Genomic DNA, 24,471 nt, shown 5'->3' on the forward strand with positions numbered 1-24,471 from the left:
CTCTGTAGTCCCCTGTTGGACAGTCTGTTGCTAAAAGTCATTAGAGATTTCATAAAAGTTACTCTTCCAATTTCTAGAATTGGAAGTCTAGAATAGAGTTGGGTAGATAAGAGAATGACATAATGAAAGTAAATAGCATCCTCTGGTAACTTGTAACTTAAGATACTTTATTTCCCCTTCAGAGTATCTTATATGAAAGACTTTTGGGGACTACCTCATAATAACTGTTAGATCTCATAATATTGTCTGGTCACGTTTCTTGTTCTGCCTACCTCTAGTTTACTCTATTTTGTCTTCTGCTTTCAAGGATCCAGACCCAGTTCCTGGACCTGCCCTGGAAAAGAAGTATCCAGTAGAGATGAGCTCACTGCAGTTACTTAATTAAAAAATTGTAAGCTGCAAAAATGGCAATGGGCCAACCAAGAACAGCTACAATTTGAATTTTTCTATTTCCAGGTATGCTAAAGACCATGGCACCAGTCAAGCTTAGCCTGTGTAACTGCCTTACTCTGAAATCTATAATAACCAAAACTTTACTTTCAAAACTTGTAAATCATCTTGCTTTGAAGTGTAGTAACATCCCTAACATCAAGGTAACATTGGCTAGTTATTGACTTTAACATAACTTTTGCCTATTTCTAATTTAACTTATTTGTTAGTAAAAAACAGTGCAAAAAAAGTTAAAGAAAAATAAATTTGAAATTCTGTTGAGTTAAGCCCTATACATGAACAAAAAGTACTCTGGTCTTCATTGAAAAGTAAACATTAACAACAAAACTGTCTTCCTTTAAGAAGTTCACATGTAGTACGAGTAGTATAGGTTGACCATCCATTATCTAAAACGCTTGAGACCAGAAGTGTTTCAGATTTCAGGTTTTTTCAGATTTTGGAATATTTGCAGAATACATACTGGTTGAGCATCTGTAATCCAGAAATCCAAAATGCTCCAGTGTGCATTTCCTTTGAGCGTCATGTTGGCGATCAAAAATTTTCTGGTTTTGAAGAATTTGGGATTTTTGATTTTTGGATTAGGGATGCTCAATGTGTATAGGGTATTAGATGAATGAAACTAGCTCTCTTTCCTGAGATCCTCAACTATTCTGCACTACTATATATTCTTCAGTAATTGGAAATTGTAAGTAATATTTCTGGATAGAACCAAATAATATAGTACTTTTGCTTGAAGAATTTAATTGTATTTTAAATGTAAGTATATAATGAGTATTTGGTAATTTTTTTACTTGATTTGCTCAAAATAAGCCCAATAAGAAAGTCATAAATAGTTCAGGTTGTCCTGTAATGTAACAACAAAACTAAAAACAGGTTTCCTAATGCCTTAGATTTTTAACTGAGAGAAAACTACTCATGTAGCTAGAGGTTAGAGGGCTGAGGTCAGTTCACTTTGAATGTAACAACAAAACTAAAAACAGGTTTCCTAATGCCTTAGATTTTAACTGAGAGAAAACTACTCATGTAGCTAGAGGTTAGAGGGCTGAGGTCAGTTCACTTTGTTGTTTTTTGGTTGGGTTTTTTTGGTGACTGGCCCGTACAGGCATCTGAACCCTTGACCTTGGTGTTAGCATCACGCTTTACTCAGTTCAGTTTGAAGGACATTTATTGCTTTTACCAATTTGTATGGATTTAGAAACAATTTATCCATAAAAGGTAACTTTATTTACTAAATTGGTAAATAACTATACATATCTTTTGATTTTTAAAGTTCAGTTCATCTAGCTTAAAGTTTACCCAAAAATTGTATGGAAGAATTTTGTATCCCAGTTGTGAATTTAAAAGATGATCCTAATATTCTAGCATATTTCTACCTCCCTTCTTATTTTCCTCCTTAAGTGTTAGTAAACAAGGAATTCAATGTCAGCTAGTCTAGTCAGCATTAGGTCACCGATTATATGCCACATTATTTGTTTGGTTTTGAAAGAATTAAGTCTCACTGAGGGATGAGTTTGGACTAGAAAAGGAGCTACTAGCAGAGTTATTATAGGATTATTATCAGTTACCACTGTTAAGTGAATTAAGGGGAAATTGAAGAGGGAATTACATGTGAATATCAAGTCTTAATAGTTATTTTAGTGGTACAATTAGTAATGGTGAAATTTTTCTACATTATTGGATGTAAATTATGTGTAAAACACTGCTAGGCACAGTGGGGATATAGAAATGAGCAAGCCTTGCTTCCGTGAGCTTACAGACAGGTAATACAAAAGGAACCATAATAGAGGTGCACACAATATATTTGAGAGCAGTAGAGAGAATCAACTTTGTGGAGAAGGTAATATTTCTACTGAGCCTTGAAGAATAGGTAGATTTATTTAGAGAGAATGGCAAGAGTATTTCTAAGCTATGGAAATGAAAGTATATAATATGTTCTAGAAATTGTGAGCAGTCCAGTGTGTTTAGAGAATAGTGGGGTGCTGAAGGATATAATGGGAGATGAAGCTGTGTCATACATGTTTTTGAATGTCAGGTGAAAGAGTTTGGACTTAATTTAGTAGGCAATGGGAATCAGTTGAACATTTCTTAGCACTAGTGCTTTTTTTTTTTTTGGAATGAGGATGTTTTAAAAATAAACATGGGCGTTGGGGGGGTCTTCCTCAGTAAGACACGAAACCAGGAAACCATAAATGAAACAAAGAGGTCAAATCTACATAAAAATTAAATCTCTGTACAACAAAAGAAAAAAAAAAGTAGAAACAACAAACTGGGAGACCAAAACATACGATACCTAAGAGCTAACATAATTTACAAAGAACTCCTCCAAATTAATGAGAAAAGGACAATCCAATGGAAAAAAACGGGCAATAGATATATACAAGCCAATTCACAAAAGAAATAAAGGTGGCCAATAAACAAAAGATGCTATAATTAACAATAATAAAATCACTAACAATGAGGGATATGCAAATTAAAAAGCCATCATGTCGTCTTCCTGCTTTAAACCCTTCAATGGCTTCTCCTACATCTCTAACGATAAAGACCACTCAGGCCAGCCCATATGTACTTTGCACCCTCTCACTCTCTCTACTTCAGGCACAGTGACCTTTCTTCAGTTCTCTTTCTCATCCTGCTTCCTCAAGGAAAGGGACTCCTGCTTCTCCATCAGATCTCAGCTCCTTTAGCACTTCCTCAGAAACCTTTCCTGCCTTCCCTAAGTGGGTTATACACCTCAATTATAGGCATTCATAGCATTGAGTACCTCTCACATTTGCTCAGGCCAAAAACCTTTGATTAATCCTTGACTTCTCTCTTTGTCTTGCATCCTATAGCCAATCCATCAGCACATCCTGTTGGCCATGTCTTCAAAATATAACCTCCACTGATACAGCCTGGTCTAACCCCCATCATCTTTTTCCTGGATTTGTGCTTTCCTTGCTTCCTTATTACTCTGTTGCCAATCCAGCGGTGATTTTTTTAAAACATAAGTCAGATCACATCACTCCACTGCTCAAACCTTTTCATTGGTTCCCCACAGTAAAAGCCAATCCTTACTATGCCTCTAGGGCCCTACAAGATCTGCCTCCCCACCCCATTACCTCTCTGACCTCATAACCTACTACTCTCCTACCCCTGACCCCATGTCATCATTCCAGTCATACTAACCTTCATGCCATCCCTCAAGCACACCAGACATGCTCCCTCGAGACATTTGCAAAAATTAATCCCTCTATCCGGAACACTTTTCCTCCAGATATCCTCATAGCTTACCCCATCTCCTTTGAGTCTTTGCACAAATGTTATCTTCTCAATAAGGCTACCCCAACCACCCTATTTAAAATCAGCCCCACCCCTTCCTTTTACCTTGCTCCACTTTTTCTTTTTGCCACAACATTTATCACCTAACAATCCATACCATTTGCTTATGTTTGTTGTTTAGTATCTGTTTCTCCCACACCAGGTCAGGGTTATTTATTATGTGTTGCCCACCGATGTATTCCAAATGCCTAGAATTAGCACTAGTGCATATATTATCGAGTCTTTTGAAAAGCTGACTGCTGTAGAGTGAGGGTTGAATTGATGAAGTTAGAGACTAGGAAGTACTACTACCTAATAGAGGACAACATTTATTATTCTATTTGTCAGGCATTGTGTGAAGAGTTGTAGCTGCGGTTTCTCATTTAATCCTCACTACAGGAATATCATGAGAAGTACCAAATAATACATGTTAAGCAAACAATACATGTTAGCACAGGACCTGGTCCATAGTAAGTGGTGAATCAGAGCAATTATACTATAAGCACAAAGAAAACTGTGTCTTGTCCACCTTTGCATACTTTCCATAAGGGTATTGTGTTTATTGGGGGACTCGTAAGCTTAATAGTAACAATAAACCTACTTCTTTTTCTATTGCTTCCTACGTCTTTCTTTTAATCAATTAAACCATCTCATTGGTGCATGAGTACTACTTATCCAGTGTTTGAGGGCTTGAGTAATAGTTCACCTTAAATTAGCCTTTGGGTGAAAAAAAGTGACTTGGCTTTTTTTACTTTACTGTGGGTTTTAAATTAGGAGACTATGCTTAGAGATGGTTAGTCATGGACCTAAACATATAAACCTATATGTAACATTTAAATTAAAATGTAACTGCACGTATCTTTCAAGCATCCTGATAATTGTTCATTGTTGCAGCTGTTAACTGTACATCAGTAACAGTTATTTGAAAGTATCAGTGATTGGCTAAATATAGGTACTTTCAAATAACTCATTCTAGGGTTGGCCAGTTAGCTCAGTTGGTTAGAGTGCTGTGTTATAACACCAAGGTCAAGGATTGGGATTCTGTACTGGCCAGCCGCCAGAAAACAAAACAAACCAAAAAAAAACAAATAACTCATTCTGTTCTTCTCTTACTCTCCTATCCACATATCAGAATACAAGTAATGTTGGGGCAAAATATATAGGGAATAATTTTATCAGAAAAATATTTGTTATCTTCTAATTATCTCAATGTTTATGGTTAATGTTATAAGTAATATAGGAATACATATTCTTGTAAAAATTTGAAACATAATAGAGATGATTAAATCTTCTTGGACTACCTTCCATCCATGTGTCTCTTCACCCAACTCCCTCTCCAAAATAATTAGTATCTTTTCAGAATCTTCCCTATGCATTCATATAAAAATATCTGTTTATGTCTTTTTGTGTGTCTTTTTTTTTTACACAAAGAGTATCATATTATACATGGATTTTTATATTATTGATATTTATATAAATTATAATTATATTGTCATTAGTTACTAATATTATTATATAATTATTTTTTAGATTATATCATATACTTTCTTTTTCAATCAATAATATCTTATAGGTCTTTCCATATAATTATTGGGATATCTTACCCCACTTAAAAAAAAATGAAACAGCCGCAAGGTGTTCCATAGTATGGCTGTGCTATAATTTATTTATTTATTTCTCCTTGATGGACATAGAGATTGTTTTTAGTAATAGACACTGGGGTATGACCATCCTTGTATGTGTTTTTCTCTAGATTAGATGCTTTTTTTATATATAGATATAATAGATGGAACTCTGGTACTTTAGTATTACTAACAAATTTTCTTTGACTCACCTCACAGCAGTGTGTGGTAGATGCTACAGTTGAGCCCTGATGGCGTAGAATGGTGATCTGCTACTGACTTATTTAGAACTGTGGATGTATCTCTTAATATGTCTCTTCATGGATTCTCTTCAGTTAAAAAATGATATAACAGTTGTCCTCCCTGCTTCACACGTGGAGAGCATAGAATGAGATCATAGATGTGTGCTATACGAAGTCCATCCTGAATTCTGCTAGATTAGAATCTTCTCCGAAGCAGGGACTATAGTTCATTCATCTTTACATGATTAGAACACAAATGTCTGGCACATAGTAGGCAATGTCTGTGGAATAGATCCAAAAAGTAAAGGCAAACCAAAAAGTGGATCGTATCTCTGAGAAAGTTCCAGGCCAGTAGAATTTTCTTAGATGTATCTTTACATCATCCGGAATCTGTACATTTTACCCTGAAAATTTTTTCTTTTCATCCTTATGTTCTGTCACGTCCCTGCTGTGCTGCAGCCATAATTCTTTAAATTTATCGCCTTTCCCCCAATTCAAACACTTGTCAGTGATATCCTGTAAGACTTATTCTTCTTCTCTAATGGCTAAGCTCAAGCACTACATCCTTTGTGCTGTTTCTTCTGCCTTTCCTGACTTCCTATGTTTTAGGCACTTCTTGACTTCCACTGTCACATACACACCTCTAAATGGCACAGAGTGAATGTTGCTGAATGAATGCATACCTACCTCTGGGACTTGGTGGAATGTCACAACACCATTTCCTGCAGTTCTGTTTTATTTATACAATACAAATCGCTGGATTTCTCAACAGAGAGATATTATTTCTGTTCTAAATAATTTAATCATGCTTTGGGATTATGGCCCAGGTATTTTGGTTTGTGTCTTTGTTTTAAGACTGAGTTTTCACATTCCTCCTAATATCAAAGGAACTGCCAACATCTTCAATTGCTCATATGGGTTTCTAGAGTCTTATTTTACTTTTTGTCTAATTTCCTTCTCTCATTTGATAGGTCTTAGTTTTTTTTAAGATTTATTTATTTATTTTGTTTATTTTTTTGGCAGCTGGCCAGTGCAGGGAATCAAATGCTGGACTTTGGTGGTATTAGCATAGTTTTTCTAAGATTTAATTGCCTCTTCCTGGTCTTAGCTTATTGCCGTTAAGTCACACAGCTATGTGTAAAGTACTCACAAGAAGCTGAAGGAGTTTTCAAACTTGAATCACACCCTGATTTTCCTCAAAGTAATCTAGATATGACAATATATAAAAAGGCTTGAAAAAAATTAAGCTGCAAGTGCCTTCACAGGCTCCGCTAATAACCAATCTAGCCAGCATTTCCATTCTCCTCTCTTTTAAAATGTGTTTTTAGTTTTCTTATTGCTGCAAAATTAGGAAAATAAAAGCTCTCATTTATTAGAGGCTTCAGATGACACAGGACTACAGATAATGTTAAATTATATTAGCAAACATTCTTTAATTGTTACTAAACAAGTTAGCTGTAACTAGTATAGAAATTATGGTAAGGCTATTCTTTCTTACTTCAGACCTAATAATTTATTTTAAACCGCCAAATATCAACCAAAAATAATTTTTAAATGCCTGACACACTGTTGCCTGGCAGGGCCCAGAACTTCAGAGATAAATGACTTGAATCAATAAAGGGCATGTTGTTTTTGCTGACTTGTGGGATGCAACTTCTATGGTGCCGAGGAGGGCAATCAACATCTTTTATGATGTGCCCCTGCCTACCCCCGTTCCTTAGCCTCATCTTTCGTTACACTTTCTCCATGTCAGTCTTACTCCCTGCCCTTCAACATTAGCTAGCTACTTGTGGTTTCCCAAACTTGCCATGACGTTTTATTCCTTAAGTCCTTCTCGAGGCAACCACTTCCATCTGAAATATTTCTTTCCTCTCATCTGTCTGCCTAGTGAACACATTCTCATCTTCTTAGACCCAGCTTAAGTGTCACTTTTTTTTTAATGAATCCTTTCCTTAAATCCTTCCCTTCCCACAGAATTGACTGGTCTCTACTTTGTTTCCCCTATGTACTACACATTATATCTGTAACAATTCAGTTGCATTTATTTGTTGATATGTTGTCTTCCCTTACTAAAATGTAGACTTCTCGAACATAGGCAACCCTACTTTAATTATTTTAATATTTTCAGCACCCATTATAGTATAGAGTAAGTAGTAGGTACTCAGCAAGTATTTATTGAGTAAGCAAAAACAAAACAAAAAATATAGTAAATATAAGAATATATATTATATATTAAGATACACCATTAGAATACATGTCCTTTCTTAAATCAAAATGTTAAGTAGTTGGTCACTTTCATATGTTTTTTACAGTTTAGATTTTATAAGGAAAGTCTTTCTGGATTTAGGGATAAGTCCTTAGGATGAGATTTCTGGTTGTTTATTCAATTGTATTATACAATTCTTTGATAATTTTGTTTAAAATGTTATTAAAATGAATATTCTCTTAAGAATGTCTGTAATCATTTGGAAAACTCTTAAATAAGTTTATATATAACCTGCTGAGGCAGAAGGTTCTATACAGTTCTAAGATTATTCTTTTTTAAAAATTTTTAATTGTACATGTTTATCGAGTACAATGTGTTGTTTCAACACATGCATATATTGTATAGTGATCCCCTACAGGTAGTTAGCATATCCATCCCCTAAACATTTAGTTCTAAGATTATTCTTGACCTTCCAATATAATATTTATTTACCGTAACTATAATAAGACTAATAACAAACTATACAGTGGTTTCACAGTGATAGATTTGAAAGACTGGCACATACTTAACAAAATTATTGTGTTTTAGGGATTTAATTTAATAGTGAGTTCTACCAGTTTTAACTTTGCTCATTTTGAATTCTTTATAATTTCTTTTTAAGACTCTGAAGACTACTATAGTAATGAAATGTTCGGTTTAGATGTTTTTCTTGCACATAGTTTTTTAGTTTTTTATATTTTTTCTTCTTTAGCAGGCTTAGCAGTCTCATTATTCACCGCAGTTGTCAAATTACCAATCAAATGTATTTGTATAATTTTTAAATTGCCAATTTCATTGATTATTAGTTATTAAAGGTTTTAAGAGAACAATAACAAATAATATCCACTGATGCTATGTGTAATGAACTTAATCATCACATCCCAGTGCTGTAACACATACACGTCTGTAGTATCTGTAACCCACCTCTCTAGTATCTGGCCAGCAGTTCACTCTGGGAAAAAGTCAGAAGGCCATGACATTATAAATAAGATGGACAGGGCCGGCCCGGTGGCGCACTGGATGAGTGCGCCACTTGGGAAGCGCGGCGGCGCTCCTGCCCGAGGGTTCGGATCCCACATACAGACCGGTTCCCGCTCACTGGCTGAGCGAGGCGCGGGAGCAACACCGAGGGTTGCGATCTCGTTGCCGGTCCCCGGTCCGGTACGGGGGCAACACTGAGGGTTGCGATCCGTTGCCGGACACGGAAAAAGACAAAAGACCAAAAAAAAAAAAAAAAAGAAAGAAGATGGACAGAGTTATATAATATGAACAGAAAAAAAATGGAGCCAAGTAAGGGATTGAAACTACATGAAGGATCAGTTGGTAAAACTTTTCATAACTTTCTCTGAATCTTCATTTTAAGGTACCATTTAAAATTACTGTTTAACCAAATTATTATAATTTCCCATATCATTGAGTTAATTCGTTCATTTTAAGTGTTCATGGTTGGTGTAAGATGAAAACTGGTTCTTTCAAGCACTTTCATTTTCTTTTTTCCTCTTCCTTTCCCTTTTACTCATAAATAGGAACTTATTATACTAAGCTCCTCTTTTCTTTTAAAGATAACATTTATGTGCAGGATGGATTATCCAAAATTTACAGTGAAAAAGGAAGGGCATTGAAAGATAACTTTGTTTTCATCTTAAAGCCGTAATGTATTAGAAAATAACAGTGAAATATGAATTGGGAAATACACACAAGGTAGTCAGTTATATAACATATTTTGATGAAGTATAACCATTCTGTCTCAGATTTATTGCACTTTCTCGATCATTAGAAAATGGTAGCACCCACCACAAAACCACAATACGTAATTGCCAAGTGTGGCTGATTTGCACATTCCTTTTAGAAGAAACTTATAACTAGTAAGCTTTTTAAACATAAGAAATGGTCGGCATTCATGGCCTTGAGGCAATGCATTAAATGAGAAAATTGGGAAATTTTCTCTTTAAGAGGAGGTAGTGTGGATCATTATATTACTTCAGCATGTTACTATAGCTATTAATGTTGTTTTTCCATAGAAAGTAAATTATTGTAGGCTTATAAAGTTAAGCAAAATGATTTTTGGTAACAATTCTTTGCTCTGTTCAAGCTTTTAAATAACATTAGATCTGAACATAATGGCCAACTTAAAGTAAGTAGCTTTCAGATCACTAATTTTGGTATGTTTCTGTTATTTTATTTTTGCATATAACATTATCTATGGAAAATGATTCAATATTGTAACTGTTTTATGGTAAAGTTTATCCTAAAGATTGATTATAATTATCTTATTTTTATCTTAAATGGCAATGGTATTTGAATTTTTGATTTTTAATTGAATTTGATTTTTAATTGCATAGCAGTATTTTTTTTAACTTACACATTGTAATTGTACATACTTATGGGATACAATCTGGTATTTTGAAATATATATGTTGTATAATAACTGAGTCAGGGTAGTTAATGTATCAGTCACTTCTTATATTTATCATTTCTTTGTGGCAAAAATATTCAAAAGCCTCTCCTCTAGCTATTATGTAATATACAAAACTTAACTGTTAATCATAGTCACCCTACTGTGAATTGCATAACTATAATTCATGCATTTTATCTCTTAGAAAATCTCTTAGAAAAATAACTTGGCATTACAGATTTTTTTGGAAAGTTTGCTTTTCCCTGATAGAATTGTATCTTTATGCTCCAAGAAATATAATTCCAATAATTTTCTATTTAAAATAATATTGAAATTTGTTTAGGTTAAATTAATCCATTTATTTGTACATTGAAAGTTAAGTCAAATGTAAGCACACCAAGTCACATCTAACTGATGTATGATGTGATACTCACATAATATATGAATAATTGAAAAGGTATTTAAAATAATATATATACTTATACAGGTAATGATTCTTATTTTAGGTTTAATTTTGAAATCTTTGTGGTGAACAGTTTTTGAAACTTGCTTTAATTTTAAAAATTATAGCATCATTCACTTATCTTGACTACATTTCAGTGCTCCTTTCTATGGTGAACATACTATTTAAGAATAACAGTGCAGTCTGATAATGTCAGTCAGTCCACAGGAGAGACAAAGATTGTAATTAGTATTAAGAAACTGATGGACTGGCCAGTTAGCTCACCTGGAAGAGGATAGTGCTAATAACGCCAAGGTCAGGAGTTCAAATTCTCACCAAAAAAAAGAAAGAAAAGAAAAAGAAGCTGTTAGCATTATATTGACAGCCAAATAGGTAAGTTGAAACATTCTGCCTTCCCATTGGGCATCCTGTAGTCATTAATGTTAACAGATACTGAGGTCAGAGGAGTTTTTACATATAGGCAGTTCTGTTAAAATTTGACTTATGTGTTCCTAAAAATCACCATCCTGTGCAAAATCACACAAAAAATAAAATATGGCTTATAGAAAAAAATGGGATTAGGGGAACAACTCTCAAAAACTTTATCAGTGAACATTTTTTTTTTAAAAGACAGATACCTTAAAAAAAAGGTAGCATGGTTTTACTCGTATGAAATGGTTAAGACATATGTAAATATTACAATAAATACTGTAGTTAACCTTGAACAAGACCTGAAGTTTACTTATGGAAATGAGCAAAGGAAGGGTTGCAGCTTGTCAGTTATTGACAACGGCTGAAAAAGGGTTTTCTGAAATCAGAAGGAAAGTTGTGACACAAGATGTGGCCAAGTATGATTCATAGCATGCAGATGCTGATGAGGTAGCTGGTAGATGTTTGAGGTGTGTTCACATTTTCTTTTTGTGTATTCATATACAGCTTGTTTCAGCTAGGTATGGTTTTCTGTGTTCACCTAGCGTTTCTCTTAAATAAAATTGGAACAAATTCGCTTAATGCTCAACTTGTTCCCTTATATATCAATTGCATTGGAACCAATTTACAGTTTCTAAACAAATATTATAGCAGCACTGACTTACAACTGAGGATAAGGGAAATGCTTGAGTTTGGGGGGATATCACTTTTTATAGTAGTCTTTTAAAACTAAGTGCATTTTGATTTTTTGTTTAAGAGATTTATTGCAACAAATATTTCCTGAAGTTCTACTTGCCATACATTTCCTAAGACTTAGGATACAGCAGTGAACAAAATAGTCTGTCCACTTCAGAACTAACATTACTTATATACTAACATTACTTATATAAAGAATTTTGTGATCAGGGGTTGGTTTTAAGAGAAAATTGGATAGATGGTTGGATAAGAAAGTCCAGAAAGGAGTCTACTGGGCAAAAATGGTTTTTTTGTCCTAATCTCTTAAATGTATGCTTTTATAAGATAACTTCCTTGGATCCTTTTCAACTCAGGATTTCATGTTTACAGAAAAAAAAGTCACCTCTAGTAGTTACAGTGGAAGCCAGAATTTAATTTTAGAATACGTTAAAATTGAAAATTGTCTCCTCCTTGTCCATAAGCTGTGGGAAAATCCTAATGCAGTTGAGAAGTGAATTTTACATATTTCTTCCTATTATTCTTTGGTATTCAACATGAACTGTATTTTTCTGTATTAAAATAATTAAATTTGTTTCAGTAAAACAATCATGGAAGAATGGGACAAAGATAAAATGATATGCATATAGATTTACATAATAATAAGAAAGCTTTAGTGTTGGTGTATCTCAAGGCCTTCTGTAATAAAAACCACTATACACTTGAAGCCTTCTTTGGCCTTTCTTCTTCTGTAACTACTCCCACCCCAAATGCCTTCTTCATAATCCACTTCTTTTGTTTTGTGTCTCCTTTCTTATTCTAGCCAGACAGATGACCCGCTATTTCCAGAATCTGCCTACTATTTGGTTGCCTTGCTTCATACTTTAGCCTTCTTTTTTAAGTACCTGTGCTTCAAGACTCTCCCACACCCTCCCTCAGCCCAGAGAGATCCTTTTAAATACCTGTAGCTCAACTTACGCCATTTACCAAGCATTTATGCACAACCGGGTATTATTGGGTTTTTCAGATAGTTTTGTCAGAGTTCCCCAGTTAAGCAAGTTATTTGTCCCATATAAACTGAAAAGGGAGGCCTCAAAGGTTCAATCAATTCCTTCAATATTCTGCAGTCATGATAGCATGCAGCCCTGTTTGCTAAGATTTTGTTTCTTTGTACTTTGTTCAAATGCACAATATTTGGAATAAATAATACTACTACCAGTTTATATTTTTTCCTATAGGCCAGGCAGATGTAATACAATTAATTTTCACTACTCCTTGAAACTCTTCATTTTCTCCATTTTACAAAGAAGAAAATGATATGATAGTATTAATGGCTAACATTTATGTAAGTTATTTTATTTGTGTACTTATTATATGTTCTTTTATTATCTTACTGGATTGCTCATTTAATTCTCATAACAATCCTATGAGGAAGGTAGCTACTCTATCATCACCATTTTATGAATGAGGGAACTGAGGCACAGGGAAATTAAATGATTTGTTTAAAAAGATACTACAAGTAAGAGGCAGATTAAAATTCATAAACACGTGGAATGCTAGATTTTATACTTAACCAGCTACTACTATGTGTCAGATACTATGCATTTTATATACATTATCTCATTTAATTGTCTCATCTCATTAAGTGAGACAACTCTACTTATATGGTATAGCAGGTGAGGATGGATCTGAAGCAGAAAAATCTCTCCAGAACTTCATTTGTAGATTATGAGTAACTTCAATAGGAAACTCTTGACATTAGACATTAAGTAGAATATTTACTGTCATAGTATGTGGTTAAGACCGTATAGTATTTTTTTAGTTTTATACGTACCTTGACTATTCAGGTTATTTCATTCACCAATATTTGTAGCAGTGACATTTGTAGCAGTCTAATGGCTGAAAACTAAAATAATGTCTTTATTATTTTTACTTTTAAAAGTATGTTTGTAATGTAAAAAAATTTCAAACAATCCTGATATGTGTAAAGACTCTTTACCAATATGTAAATGATAGATATATTATTAATAAATGTAAATTACATTATACATTGTTTGGTAATACGCTTTTTTTTTTTGCCTCCATTGAACAGTATTAATGGACATTTAGGTGAACCCTATACTTTACAACATTTTTACTTAATCCATTATGTGAACATGATATAACTTTTTTATCTCTTCTATTTAAGTTGTTTCTAAATTTTTCTTATTATACACGTTTAATACGTTTTCATATATATCTTTGCATAATTGTCTGTTTCCTCAAGTAGATTCCTAGAAGTGGAATTGCTGAGTCAGAGTGTTTGTACATTAAATTAGATCCACAGCTACAGTCCCTCAAAATGTATACATATTGTTTTATTATCATTTGGCATGAACTGTGGCTAATTATAAGTTCATCAACTTAGTCATTATTTCTTTGTAGGTAATGGGTCTTTTCTCTCTGGTTGTTTTAAAGATGGAATTTGTCTTTTGTATTTGTTTCACTACAGTGTATCTAGGTACAGATTTGATTGTATTTTTTCTCTTTAGAACTTAGCAGGTTCCCTCCCCACCCCCACCCAATATGAAGACACATGCCTTCAATGCTAGATCATTCTCAACCATTATCTCTTTGAATTTTGCCTTTTCTCCATTCCTTCAAATCTTTCCTTCTGGGTATCCTCTGTTAAAGACACATATTTTCATTCTGTCTAGCATGTTTCTTAATTTCTCTTTCATGTATTTCATTATAAGCTTTCTGCTTTCTGGTTGCTATTCTGATATCTATCTTCTAGTTTACTTGTCTCTGTTTTTAAGTATCTTTTGCACTTTAACCTATTCACGGATTTTTGCATTTCAGTATGATTTTATACTTTATGGAAGCTCTTGTATTCTTCAAATTGTATTCTTCAAATCTGCTTTTTCACTTTGTATCTTATCTTTATGGTTTCTTTTTCTTCTTTTATCTCTACAATCATTTTATGTATTTATTATTTCTTTATTTATTTACGGCCATAAAACAAGTCTTATTACATTTAAAAAGGATAAGATCATAGAAAATATGTTCTCTGAGCACAAAAACAGGAGGAAATTTAGAAAATTCACAAATGTGTGGAAATTAAATAACACTCTCCTAAATAAACAATGGGTAAAGAGAAAAATCACAGGAAATTAGACAGTACTTTGAGATAAAAATCAAAGCACATCATTTCAAAATTTATAGGATGCAGAGCTTATGCATTGCTTAGAGGAAAATTTATACTTAAACACCTGTATTAAAAATAAGAAAAATCTCACGTCAGTAATGTAAACTTCTACCTTAAGAAAATAGAAAAAGAGCAGACTAAACCAAAAGCAAATAAAAATAGGAAATAACAAAGATTACAACAGAAATATATGAAATAGAGAAGGAAAAAACAGTAGAGAAAATCAACAAAGCCAAAAGTCAGTTCTTTAAAACGATCAACAAAATTTGCAAACCTTTATCTAGATTGACCAAGAACAAAAGAGAGAAGACCCAAATTACTAAAATCAGAAATAAAGCAGGGTTATTACATTGTTATGGTTTTTGTGATGGTAAGATTTAGTTTCTCTTTCTCATTTGCATTTTTGTTCTATCAGTGGTTTTGTTCTTTTGTATTTGTGGTAGTGATTATTGTTTTTCATACTCCAGATGCAGGACTTTCTTGAGGATTTCTTGTAGGGCTGGTCATGTGGTGGTGAACTCCTGCAGTTTTTGTCTGTCTGGAAAATACATTATTTTTCCCTCATTTCTGAAGGTTAGCCTTGCTGGGTACAGTATGCTTGGCTGGCAGTTTTTTTCTTCTAGTATTTTGAATGTTTCATCCCATTTTCTTCTGGCCTATAGAGTTTCTGTTGAGAAGTCTGCTGTTAATCTGATAGGGGTCCTTTATAGGTGACTTGATGCTTTTCTCTTGCTTCTTTTAAGATTCTCTTTGTCTTTGAGCTTTGCCTGTTTGGCTATAATACTTCTTGGAGAGGATCTCTTTGGGTTGAGTCTGTTTGGAGATCTTTGAACTTCTTGGATCTGAAGGTCTGTGTCTCTCCCTATACCTGGGAGATTTTCTGTTATTTCATTGAATAGGTTTTCCATGCCTTTTCCTTTCTCTTCCCCTTATGAAACACCCATGATTCAAAAAATTGTGTGCTTAAGGTTGTCTGCTAGCTCTCTTTGGTTTTCTTCATTTAAAAAAATTTTTTTTTTTACCTTTTTGGTTTTTTGTCCACCTGGATTATTTTTAATAGACTATCTTCAAGATCAGAAATTCTTTTTTCTGTTTTTTCTAGCCTGCTGCTTAAGCTCTCAGTTGTGTTTTTATTTCATTGAATGAATCTTTCAGTTACATGAGTTCTGCTCCATTCTTTTAACATATTAATCTCTTTGTAAATTTCCTCCTTCATATCTTGGATTTTTTTTTTTTTCTCATTTCATTATGTTATCTAACTGAGTCTTCTTGTATGTCAGTGAGTTTCCTTAAAATTGTTGCTCGGAATTCCTTTTCAGTCATTTCTAGCGTTTCCTGCTCTATAGGATCTCATATCTGAGAATTACTGTACTGTTTGGGTGGTGTCATATTATCTTCGGTTTTCTTATTTCTAATATCTCTGTGTTGATGTCTGGTCATCTGGTAGAGCAGTTGCTTCTTGTATTACTCAAGTGGACTTTGAGGAGAGAGATATCTTCTTTTTCTGGTCTCCGCTGGTGACTCTCCTTGTGTCAGTGCAGTTGAGTGTCTGGTGAGCCACCTGCATGGCAGCTGTGGCTTCTGCTGTGATGTCAAGTTGCATTTGCAGCAGCTGTGGCTGTGGCAGTGGCTATGGTGGGCCACCTGTGCAGAATTGGTGTTTTAGGTGTGCTCCTTGCCTGCTTCTTGGTGGGGGATGCTGCCCTCAGCTCCTGCCTAGGACACCAGGCATGCTCTGCTTCTTGCCTGCTTCCAGGCTCTGCAGTCACTTTAAATATTTTTATACCTTCTTTGAGGTTATTCTGTTCTCTTACATTCTTAGATTCTAAGCATCTAATTTGGTGCTTCTGATTCTCACTCATGGTAGGTTATTTCTTTGTGTTTTTTTATTTCTTATTTACCATTAGCTCATCTTCAACATGAATTTTTTTTTTTTTTTTTTAACTCTAGGAGTCTTTTGCTGTCTGGGTTAAAGGAGTAGTCTTCCATAGTGGTTTTGCATTTGTTTCTGCCAAAACCCCATGGTATCACCAGCCCCAGATGAACTTTTAACATCAGTTTCTTTTTAGAGTTTTTTTGCACCTGCAGTGTAAATTTGGATTCCACACCTGTCATGGTGCAGGCTTGCAACTTTAATTTTATATGGGATATGTTCCCTTCCCACCCATGGCTTTAGTGAATTTCACCTGCCCTTGTGATTTCTCTGTGGCAATGGGTACAGGTTTAGTTGCTTTTTCACTGGTAAGGGAAGACCTAGAATGTGGGCTTCATACAAGTACCTCACTTAAGTAAAGATGTCTTCCTCATATAGACCTATTATTTGTCTCCTTTCCACATAAAATTAAAATCCTAGTTCTCATACGTCCAGTTGTGGTAACTACTATCCCTCTCCGTCCCAACTCCCCCCCCAAACTCCCCCTCCATATCACCAGATTTTAACTTGTGTTCTTACTATACTGGCTTTTGATTTTGTCTTTGTTTTTAGGGAATTTTTTCTTGCAAGCTCTGCTATGCATTGAAAGAAATTTGTTTTTTCAGTACTTCTGATCATAACAGAAGAGGTTCTGAATTAGCTCAGTACACCATGATAGAACTGAAGTGGAGTTTTTTCCTCCCCAAGGCAAGCATGAATTTTCCTAAATATGCTTCAAACCCATATATTCCAGCTCCCTGTATGATATATCTCTATTTGGATGTTTTAAAGGTGTCCTAGAGTCAACATGTTCAAGACCAAACCTATAATCATCCCTTTTGTTTGTACTCTTAGGCCATTTCCATTGTTTCCTAGTTCATAGATAGGATCACTATCCAGTTAGGCAAATCAGATATCAACCTTGCCACCTCTTTCTCCTTCACCCCAGTATCTAGTCCATCACCAAATTCTATGAATTTTTACTTTCTAAATATCCCTTAAGGTTTTCCACTTCTCTCTATCCGTTCTCCATTGCTGTCTCTACAATATAAGCTATTACCATTTCCTGGCTAGACTACAGCAGTAGTTTTCAACTGGTCTTATATATTCTTTTGCCATTTTCTCCATTCTATAGACTTTTTTCATACATATGATTTCTTGATTATGTCACCTTCCTTACTTCTTGGCTTTAAACCCTTCAGTGGCTTCCCATTACTCTTAAGATAATACCCGCAAACTTTAATAGCCAATAAGGCACTTTATGATTTGGGCCCTCCTATTTTTCTTGCTGTCTGCTCTTTACAATTTTTTCTAATGTACCATGCTCCCTTCCAATCTCTGTTTTTGAATTTTGCAAAAGAGATGAGAACAATGTCTATGATAACAACAAGAGAAACGGCAGGCGGAGGTGGACAATAAATTCAATAGCAGGAGGAGGTGGACAGAAGATAAAATAATGGGCTAGTTAAAATAGTTATCTAAATTATAAACTTATAGTTTATTTATGTGCCTTTAGTCTAGGAATTTCTGTGACCTGCAGGGCAGGGACACTGACTCTAATACTTGTATCTCCAGCATAGTATCTGCTGCATACTAGGTACTCCTTAAATGCATAGGTGGTAAGTAAATAGATAGGTATAGTCTCAGTTTGAAATGTTCTTATCTAGTTGCCTCATAAATGCCCGAATTTTAATCAGACCTGTAAATCCAATTGCTTTTCTTTGTTGTTTTTTAATCTGAAGATTATGGTCTCTTCTTGTGTTAAACAGTTTCTTTTGTATACTCTTACAGCCCTGGAAAATTCACAGTGATAAACCGTGCTGGCTATGGAGCATAGCTTACAGTCTGAGTGAGCCTTTAACTGATAGTTAATACTCTTCACTGCCATAATAATTACTGAGAAGTCAAAAACATTGTTTACATGCTCTTTAAAAAAGGAAAGGAGGGGCCGGCCCGGTGGCGCACTGCTACAGTGCGCGGCTTGGGAAGTGCGGCAGCGCTCCCACCGAAGGTTCGGATCCCACATACAGACCGGCGGCTCACTGGCTGAGTGAGGAGCGGGGGCAACACCGAGGGTTGCGATCCCGTTGCCGGTCCCGGTCCGGTACGGGTGCGACACTGAGGGTTGCGATCCGTTGCCAGTCACGAAAAAAGACAAAAAAACAAAAAAAAAAAAAAAAAAAAGAAAGGATATGGCCATTTTATAAGTCTTTCCAGTATATCTGCTAGTACATTCTATAGTACTGTACATATTCTGCTACTGTTTCGAATCCTTAAGGAATTAGTGCTACTAGCTCATTTTTGCTGGCAGAAGATTAGGTGCCAAAACTTTGTACCTAATGCTGGAAACATTTTATGTAGTATGATTTCTTTCTTCTTTTTCTCAGAAGGGCAGTCTTTTTGCATCTTTCCATTGAAAATAATGTCTCTGTTGTGAGAAATAATATTCCAGAATAAGTTTATAAGATATTTCTTAGTTTTTATTTTGAAATTAAGTAAATACCAGTTTGTTTCAGTAATACATTTGGGTTGTCCTTACAAAATATTTAGTGCTCCACAAAGGATACATTTTAAAATTAAGAACTTTTTAATAGTTATCTTGCTGTCATCCTTAAAGTTTACTTTTGCTGGATAATAGAATGTGGCTTGACAGTTTGGGGTTTTTTTCTCTTTCAGCACTTAAATTATGTCATTTCACTGTTTTGTAGCCTCCATTGTTTCTGAAGAGAAGTCAGCATTCATTTGAATTGTTATCCCTTGTACATAACGTGTCATTTCTTTGGCTGTTTTCAAGATTTTCTTTTTCTTTGTTTTTCAGCAGTTTGACTATGTCGTGCCTATGTGTGGTTTTCTTTGGCTTTTCCTGTTTGGGGTTTGCTGATCTTCTTACATCTGTAAATCTATATCTTTTACTAACTTGGGGGAAAATTTTAACCACTGTTTTTTCAAATTTTTTTTCTACCCCATTCTCTCTTTTTTTTCTGGGTCTCCAATTACAGGTGTTTAGAGCTTTGAACTTTGACAGAGGTCCCTGAGATTCTGTTCCCTCTCCCCACTCCCACTCCATTTTACTCTTCATCCTTCAGGTTGGATAATTTCTATTGCTTTGTCTTCAGGTTCATTGGCTCTTTTATTTCCAATCCGTGGTTAAATTCATCCACTGAGTTTTTCATTTTAGGTATTTTATTTTTCAGTGCTTGAATTTCCATTTGGTTCTTTTAAAAATAGTTTCTATTTCTTTGCTGAGAGATCCCGATATATTTGCCCTTACATCCTTGAACATAGTTAAAATAGCTACTTTGAAATTCTTTTATGCTAATTCTAGCAGCTGGGTCATCCGGGCTTGGTCTCCATTGATTGCCTTTTCCCTTAAGAATGGATCAGTTTTTCCTGTTTCTTATTTGTAATAATTTTGGTTATACCCAGGACATTATGAAAGACATGAAGAGACTCTGGGTTCTTTTATGTTCCTCCATTGAGTATTGATGTTTCATTTGTTTGTTTGAGTGGGCAGTAACTTGGCTGAACTCAAACTACAAACTGAAATCTCAATTCAGTTGTTCTAACCTTAGCCTGGCTGCTTGGAATCTTTCTCACATGTGTGTAGTTCAGAGATTAGAGATGTAAGAATTTATACACAGAATGCGGGGCTTCCTCTCTGTGTTCTCTCCTTTCTGTGATTTATTCAGTAGGCTTTCAGCTGTTGTGGTCATGCCAAAGTCTGTCCTTTGGTTCATCAGGCAAGTAAGACTGCAAGTTTTCTATCTGGGTTTTAGCTAACCAAACCAACTGGGGCCTGCTCTCTGGTAAAAGGCATTAAAAAATGGGAAGTTACTCTTGCTATTCCCTTCTTTCAAGTGCTGATGCCCTTTGGGTACTGCCTTCACGTAGTTTTTTATTCTTTTTCTAGTGCTTATAGTTGTCATCGGTAAAAGAGTTGGTCCAGTAGGAGCTATTCAGCAATTACTCAGGAAGTGGAACCCATAAAATACAATTGTACATTTGAAGAATGTTTTCATTTGTGTATTTGATAGTCTTTATTAGAAGAGCAGGTGAGTGTGGGTAGAGATTTCAGGATATGTTTTAATAATAGAAAAAGTTGAAATTTGTTTTCATGATTCATCTTTTAAGTAATAAAGGTGTCCCTCAATTAGACTGAGTATTTATTTGCTTCTCCCCCAAATTGTGTATAAATTATCTTTTTTCTCAAATCTAGATCATTTGAAATGTGTTTTGGAAACAAAGTACTATGAAGGAACCTTATAATATAACCTTCATATTGCCCAGCAAATGTTGCATCTTCTGTGAGCCAGGAAGGATCTAGATCCTGGGGTTAGAGCAGTGTACTTCAAAGTCCTTGATCCTATGGAGCTAATGTTTTGGGGATAGATAGATAGATAGATAGATAATGAATAAGTATATGTCAGTTATTGATAAATGCTATGAAGAAAAAGCAGTATGAGGGTGTGGTGGGGGAGAGGCAGGCGTGGCATTATTGTAGGTAGAAAGATTGGTCAGGGAAGTTGTCTCTGAGGAAGTGACATTTGATCAGAGATCCTAATGAAGTAAGAGAAAGAGCCATGTAGGCATCTGAGGGAAAAATTCCAGGCAGAAGGAGCAGTAAGTGCAAAAGCCTTGAGGGAAGAATGAGGTTGACTTCTTTGAGAAATTATCAGAAGACTGTTTGGAACTGAAGGAACAAGCAGAGTGGTAGGAGATGAAGTTAGAGGGGTGGTAGTTAGCCAGGGGTTTTGCAACATCACATTTTGGGCAGGGGGAGTGATTGCTCTGATTTGCCCTTCACAAAGTTCACTCTTCTCCTTAAAAAGACTAGGGATGTGGGGAGGGGTGGAGTGGTGGAACAACAAACAAACGTGGGGAAGACACCAGTTAGTAGGCCTTTGCCGTAGTAGTCTAGGTGAATTATGATGGTAGCTTGGACAAAAGCAGTAACAGGTAGGAAAAAGTAATTGGATTTAGAATACTTTTTGTAGATACAGCCAAGACTTGATGGGAGACTAAATGTGGGATGAGAGAAGGACCAACTGGATGAATTTCCTGAAATGGAAAAGGCTGAAAAAGGGTTGGTTTGGATGGGAGGAAATTAAGAGTTCGATTTTGGACATATTAAGTTTGAAATGAGTTTTAGATATCCAAAAGGAGATGTCCGACAGGCAGTTGGGTATGTTAGTTTGGAGTTCAAGGAAGAGATTGGGGTTGGAAGATAATAATTTGCCAAGCCTCGGTATATGGATGCTATTTAAATCAGTTCATTTGAATGAAATTATCTTGAAGAGGAATGGAGATATAGTTGAAAAGAAACCCTAGATCTGAACTCCACTAGCCCACCAACATTTAGATGTCCAAGAAAGGAAGAGGATCCAGTGAAGAAAAATGAAAAGAAGCTGCCAGTAGGTAGAAGGAAAACCAGAAGAGTAGAAATCTGAGAAGCCAAGTGAAGAAAGTGTTCAGAGAACAAGGGAGTGGTTGACTAGGTCAGAAGCTGCCCAGAGGTCTAGTAAGATGAGGACTGGGAACTCACCATTGGGTTTCACAGCCTGCAGGTCTATGGCAGCTTTGATTAGTGGAGGGAACTGATGAAAGCCTGATTGGGGTAGATTTAAAAGAGATTAGAAGGGAGGAAATAAAGATACTTAAACATAAACAACCCTTTCAAGGAATTTTAGCCCCAAATGGGGGAGGGGCAGAGAAATGGGCTAATAGATGGAGAGGAGGTTTCCTTAAGATGAGCTGTTCTATAGCATGTTTATCACCCCTTAAATTATTTTAAAATATTATTTACTAATTTCCAGTATTTCTCCTCTTTTCTCCCGCAGCCCATTTATAGAAAGACTACTTCGAGTACCAAAATTATGCATGTGTATTTTACATAGAAATACTATTCAGAAATCTGTAATGCACATAACTTGGTTTGGCAGTGATTTTATTTATGAGATGTAACTAAGCTGAAGTCACACAGACAACAATTTAATCAAGTGATGATAAGCTGAAATGATTACTATGCATGATATCTAAATGAGCTTTTACTCTGTCGAGGACTCACGAGTTCTATCATAACTAAACCTACTACAGACTATTTCAGTATCTCCTGTTATGCTGAAGCTTTATAAAGTGCTAGATACATAATAATGAACAAAAGATACCTAATTCCTACATTTATGGAATTTGCAGACTTGTATTTTTTTAAGCTTATGTTAACGAGGTTAAATGAGAAATACTAAATATAAGAAATTTTAAAGAGATTGTTGTCTTGTTAATTTTATCCTAAAATAAAATATATTTTAATTCTAACAACATGATTTTAAATATTTTAGTATTTTATTTAGGTTTAATGTACTTATGTCCTATTTATATCCCAAAGAGGGTTTCAAGATTAAACATGGCTTACATTAGGAACATTAGGAATAAAAATAAGGTAGGTAGTTATCAACTTTGGCCACACACTAGAATCACCTGGGAAACTTCTAAAAATCTGTATGCCCGGGCCACTCCCTAATCAATTAAAACAGAACCTCTTGGGTTGGGGTTTAAGTTTCAGTATTTTTTAAATACTGATTTAATAGAAGCAGAGGGAATAAAATGCTGCTAAGCTCCTGATAATGAATTGATTATGCATATACGGATTAAGTATATCTGAAAGATAAAGCAAAATGTTAAATGTATCGGGTTGTAGATCATTAAGTTTTAGACAAAGCATGTAAAGTCATTTATAGAACCAAATTTTTTCAGTATCCAAACTTTAAGAATTTTAAGCAGAGCAAATAATACCTACTTCAGGCTGTCATCTAATAATTAAAAAAAAAAAAAATCAGTTATTCATTGTCCCTTTTTAAAAAGAATGAGGGAAAACAACCTTTCCAATAATCGCTTATTTGAATGCCTTTTGGCTCAGCCATTATAGAGCATACAAGTACATAGGAATTGTAAGTTTGCCATCAGGAGTTATACTGAAAAGACAGTATAACTATATGGAAAGAATTATAGGCCTAAATAATATTTTTATGGTTTATATTAATTATTAAGTGCTAAAGCACATACCCTTTTGTACTGAAATTTTAAATCCACAGCAGTATTCATTCTGTCAGTTCTCATTAAAATTTTTTTTCTTTCTTTCACAGAAAATGCTTGGACAGAAGAGATGAGTACTATTTCCACTAAGGCCTAGAATTGCCTTCTGTACAAATAGTCCTGATCAGGCAATATACGAATGGCCCAAGGAAGCCACCAAATTGATTTTCAGGTTTTACATGACCTGCGACAAAAATTCCCTGAAGTACCTGAAGTCGTTGTATCCAGGTGCATGTTACAGGTCAGTGTTGGATGATTTCTGAATTGATTAATACAAACCTGGTATTTTTCTAAACACTGGAAGAAAACTCTTGTAAGTTATCTTCTTGTTGGCATTAGTGTGCTATGACAAAAAGAGATGAGCTTTGTTGCGTGATAGTCATATGGCCTTTGGCAAGGTAGGGCTATCTGTACCCCATCTGTAAGATGGATAATACCTACCTCATAGAATAGGTGTGGGGATTAAATGAGACCTGAATGTAAAGCATT

At 34.9% G+C, this 24,471-nt stretch overlaps 1 protein-coding gene across 1 annotated transcript in view; it reads left to right on the forward strand.

Annotated features, from left to right (window-relative positions):
* The first annotated feature begins 303 nt into the window (after window positions 1-303).
* Window positions 304-24,471, forward strand: part of TAB2 (TGF-beta activated kinase 1/MAP3K7 binding protein 2) — a 66,397-nt gene continuing 42,229 nt past the window's right edge. The window contains exons 1-2 of the mRNA XM_008575984.1: window positions 304-456; window positions 24,033-24,223. Coding sequence (XP_008574206.1) covers window positions 24,122-24,223 — 102 coding nt within the window. The 5' untranslated portion in view covers window positions 304-456; window positions 24,033-24,121. The remainder of the gene's footprint in view (window positions 457-24,032; window positions 24,224-24,471) is intronic.

The sequence above is a fragment of the Galeopterus variegatus genome, unplaced genomic scaffold (assembly GCF_000696425.1).
Source record: "Galeopterus variegatus unplaced genomic scaffold, G_variegatus-3.0.2 Scaffold1270, whole genome shotgun sequence".
Taxonomy (NCBI): domain Eukaryota; kingdom Metazoa; phylum Chordata; class Mammalia; order Dermoptera; family Cynocephalidae; genus Galeopterus; species Galeopterus variegatus.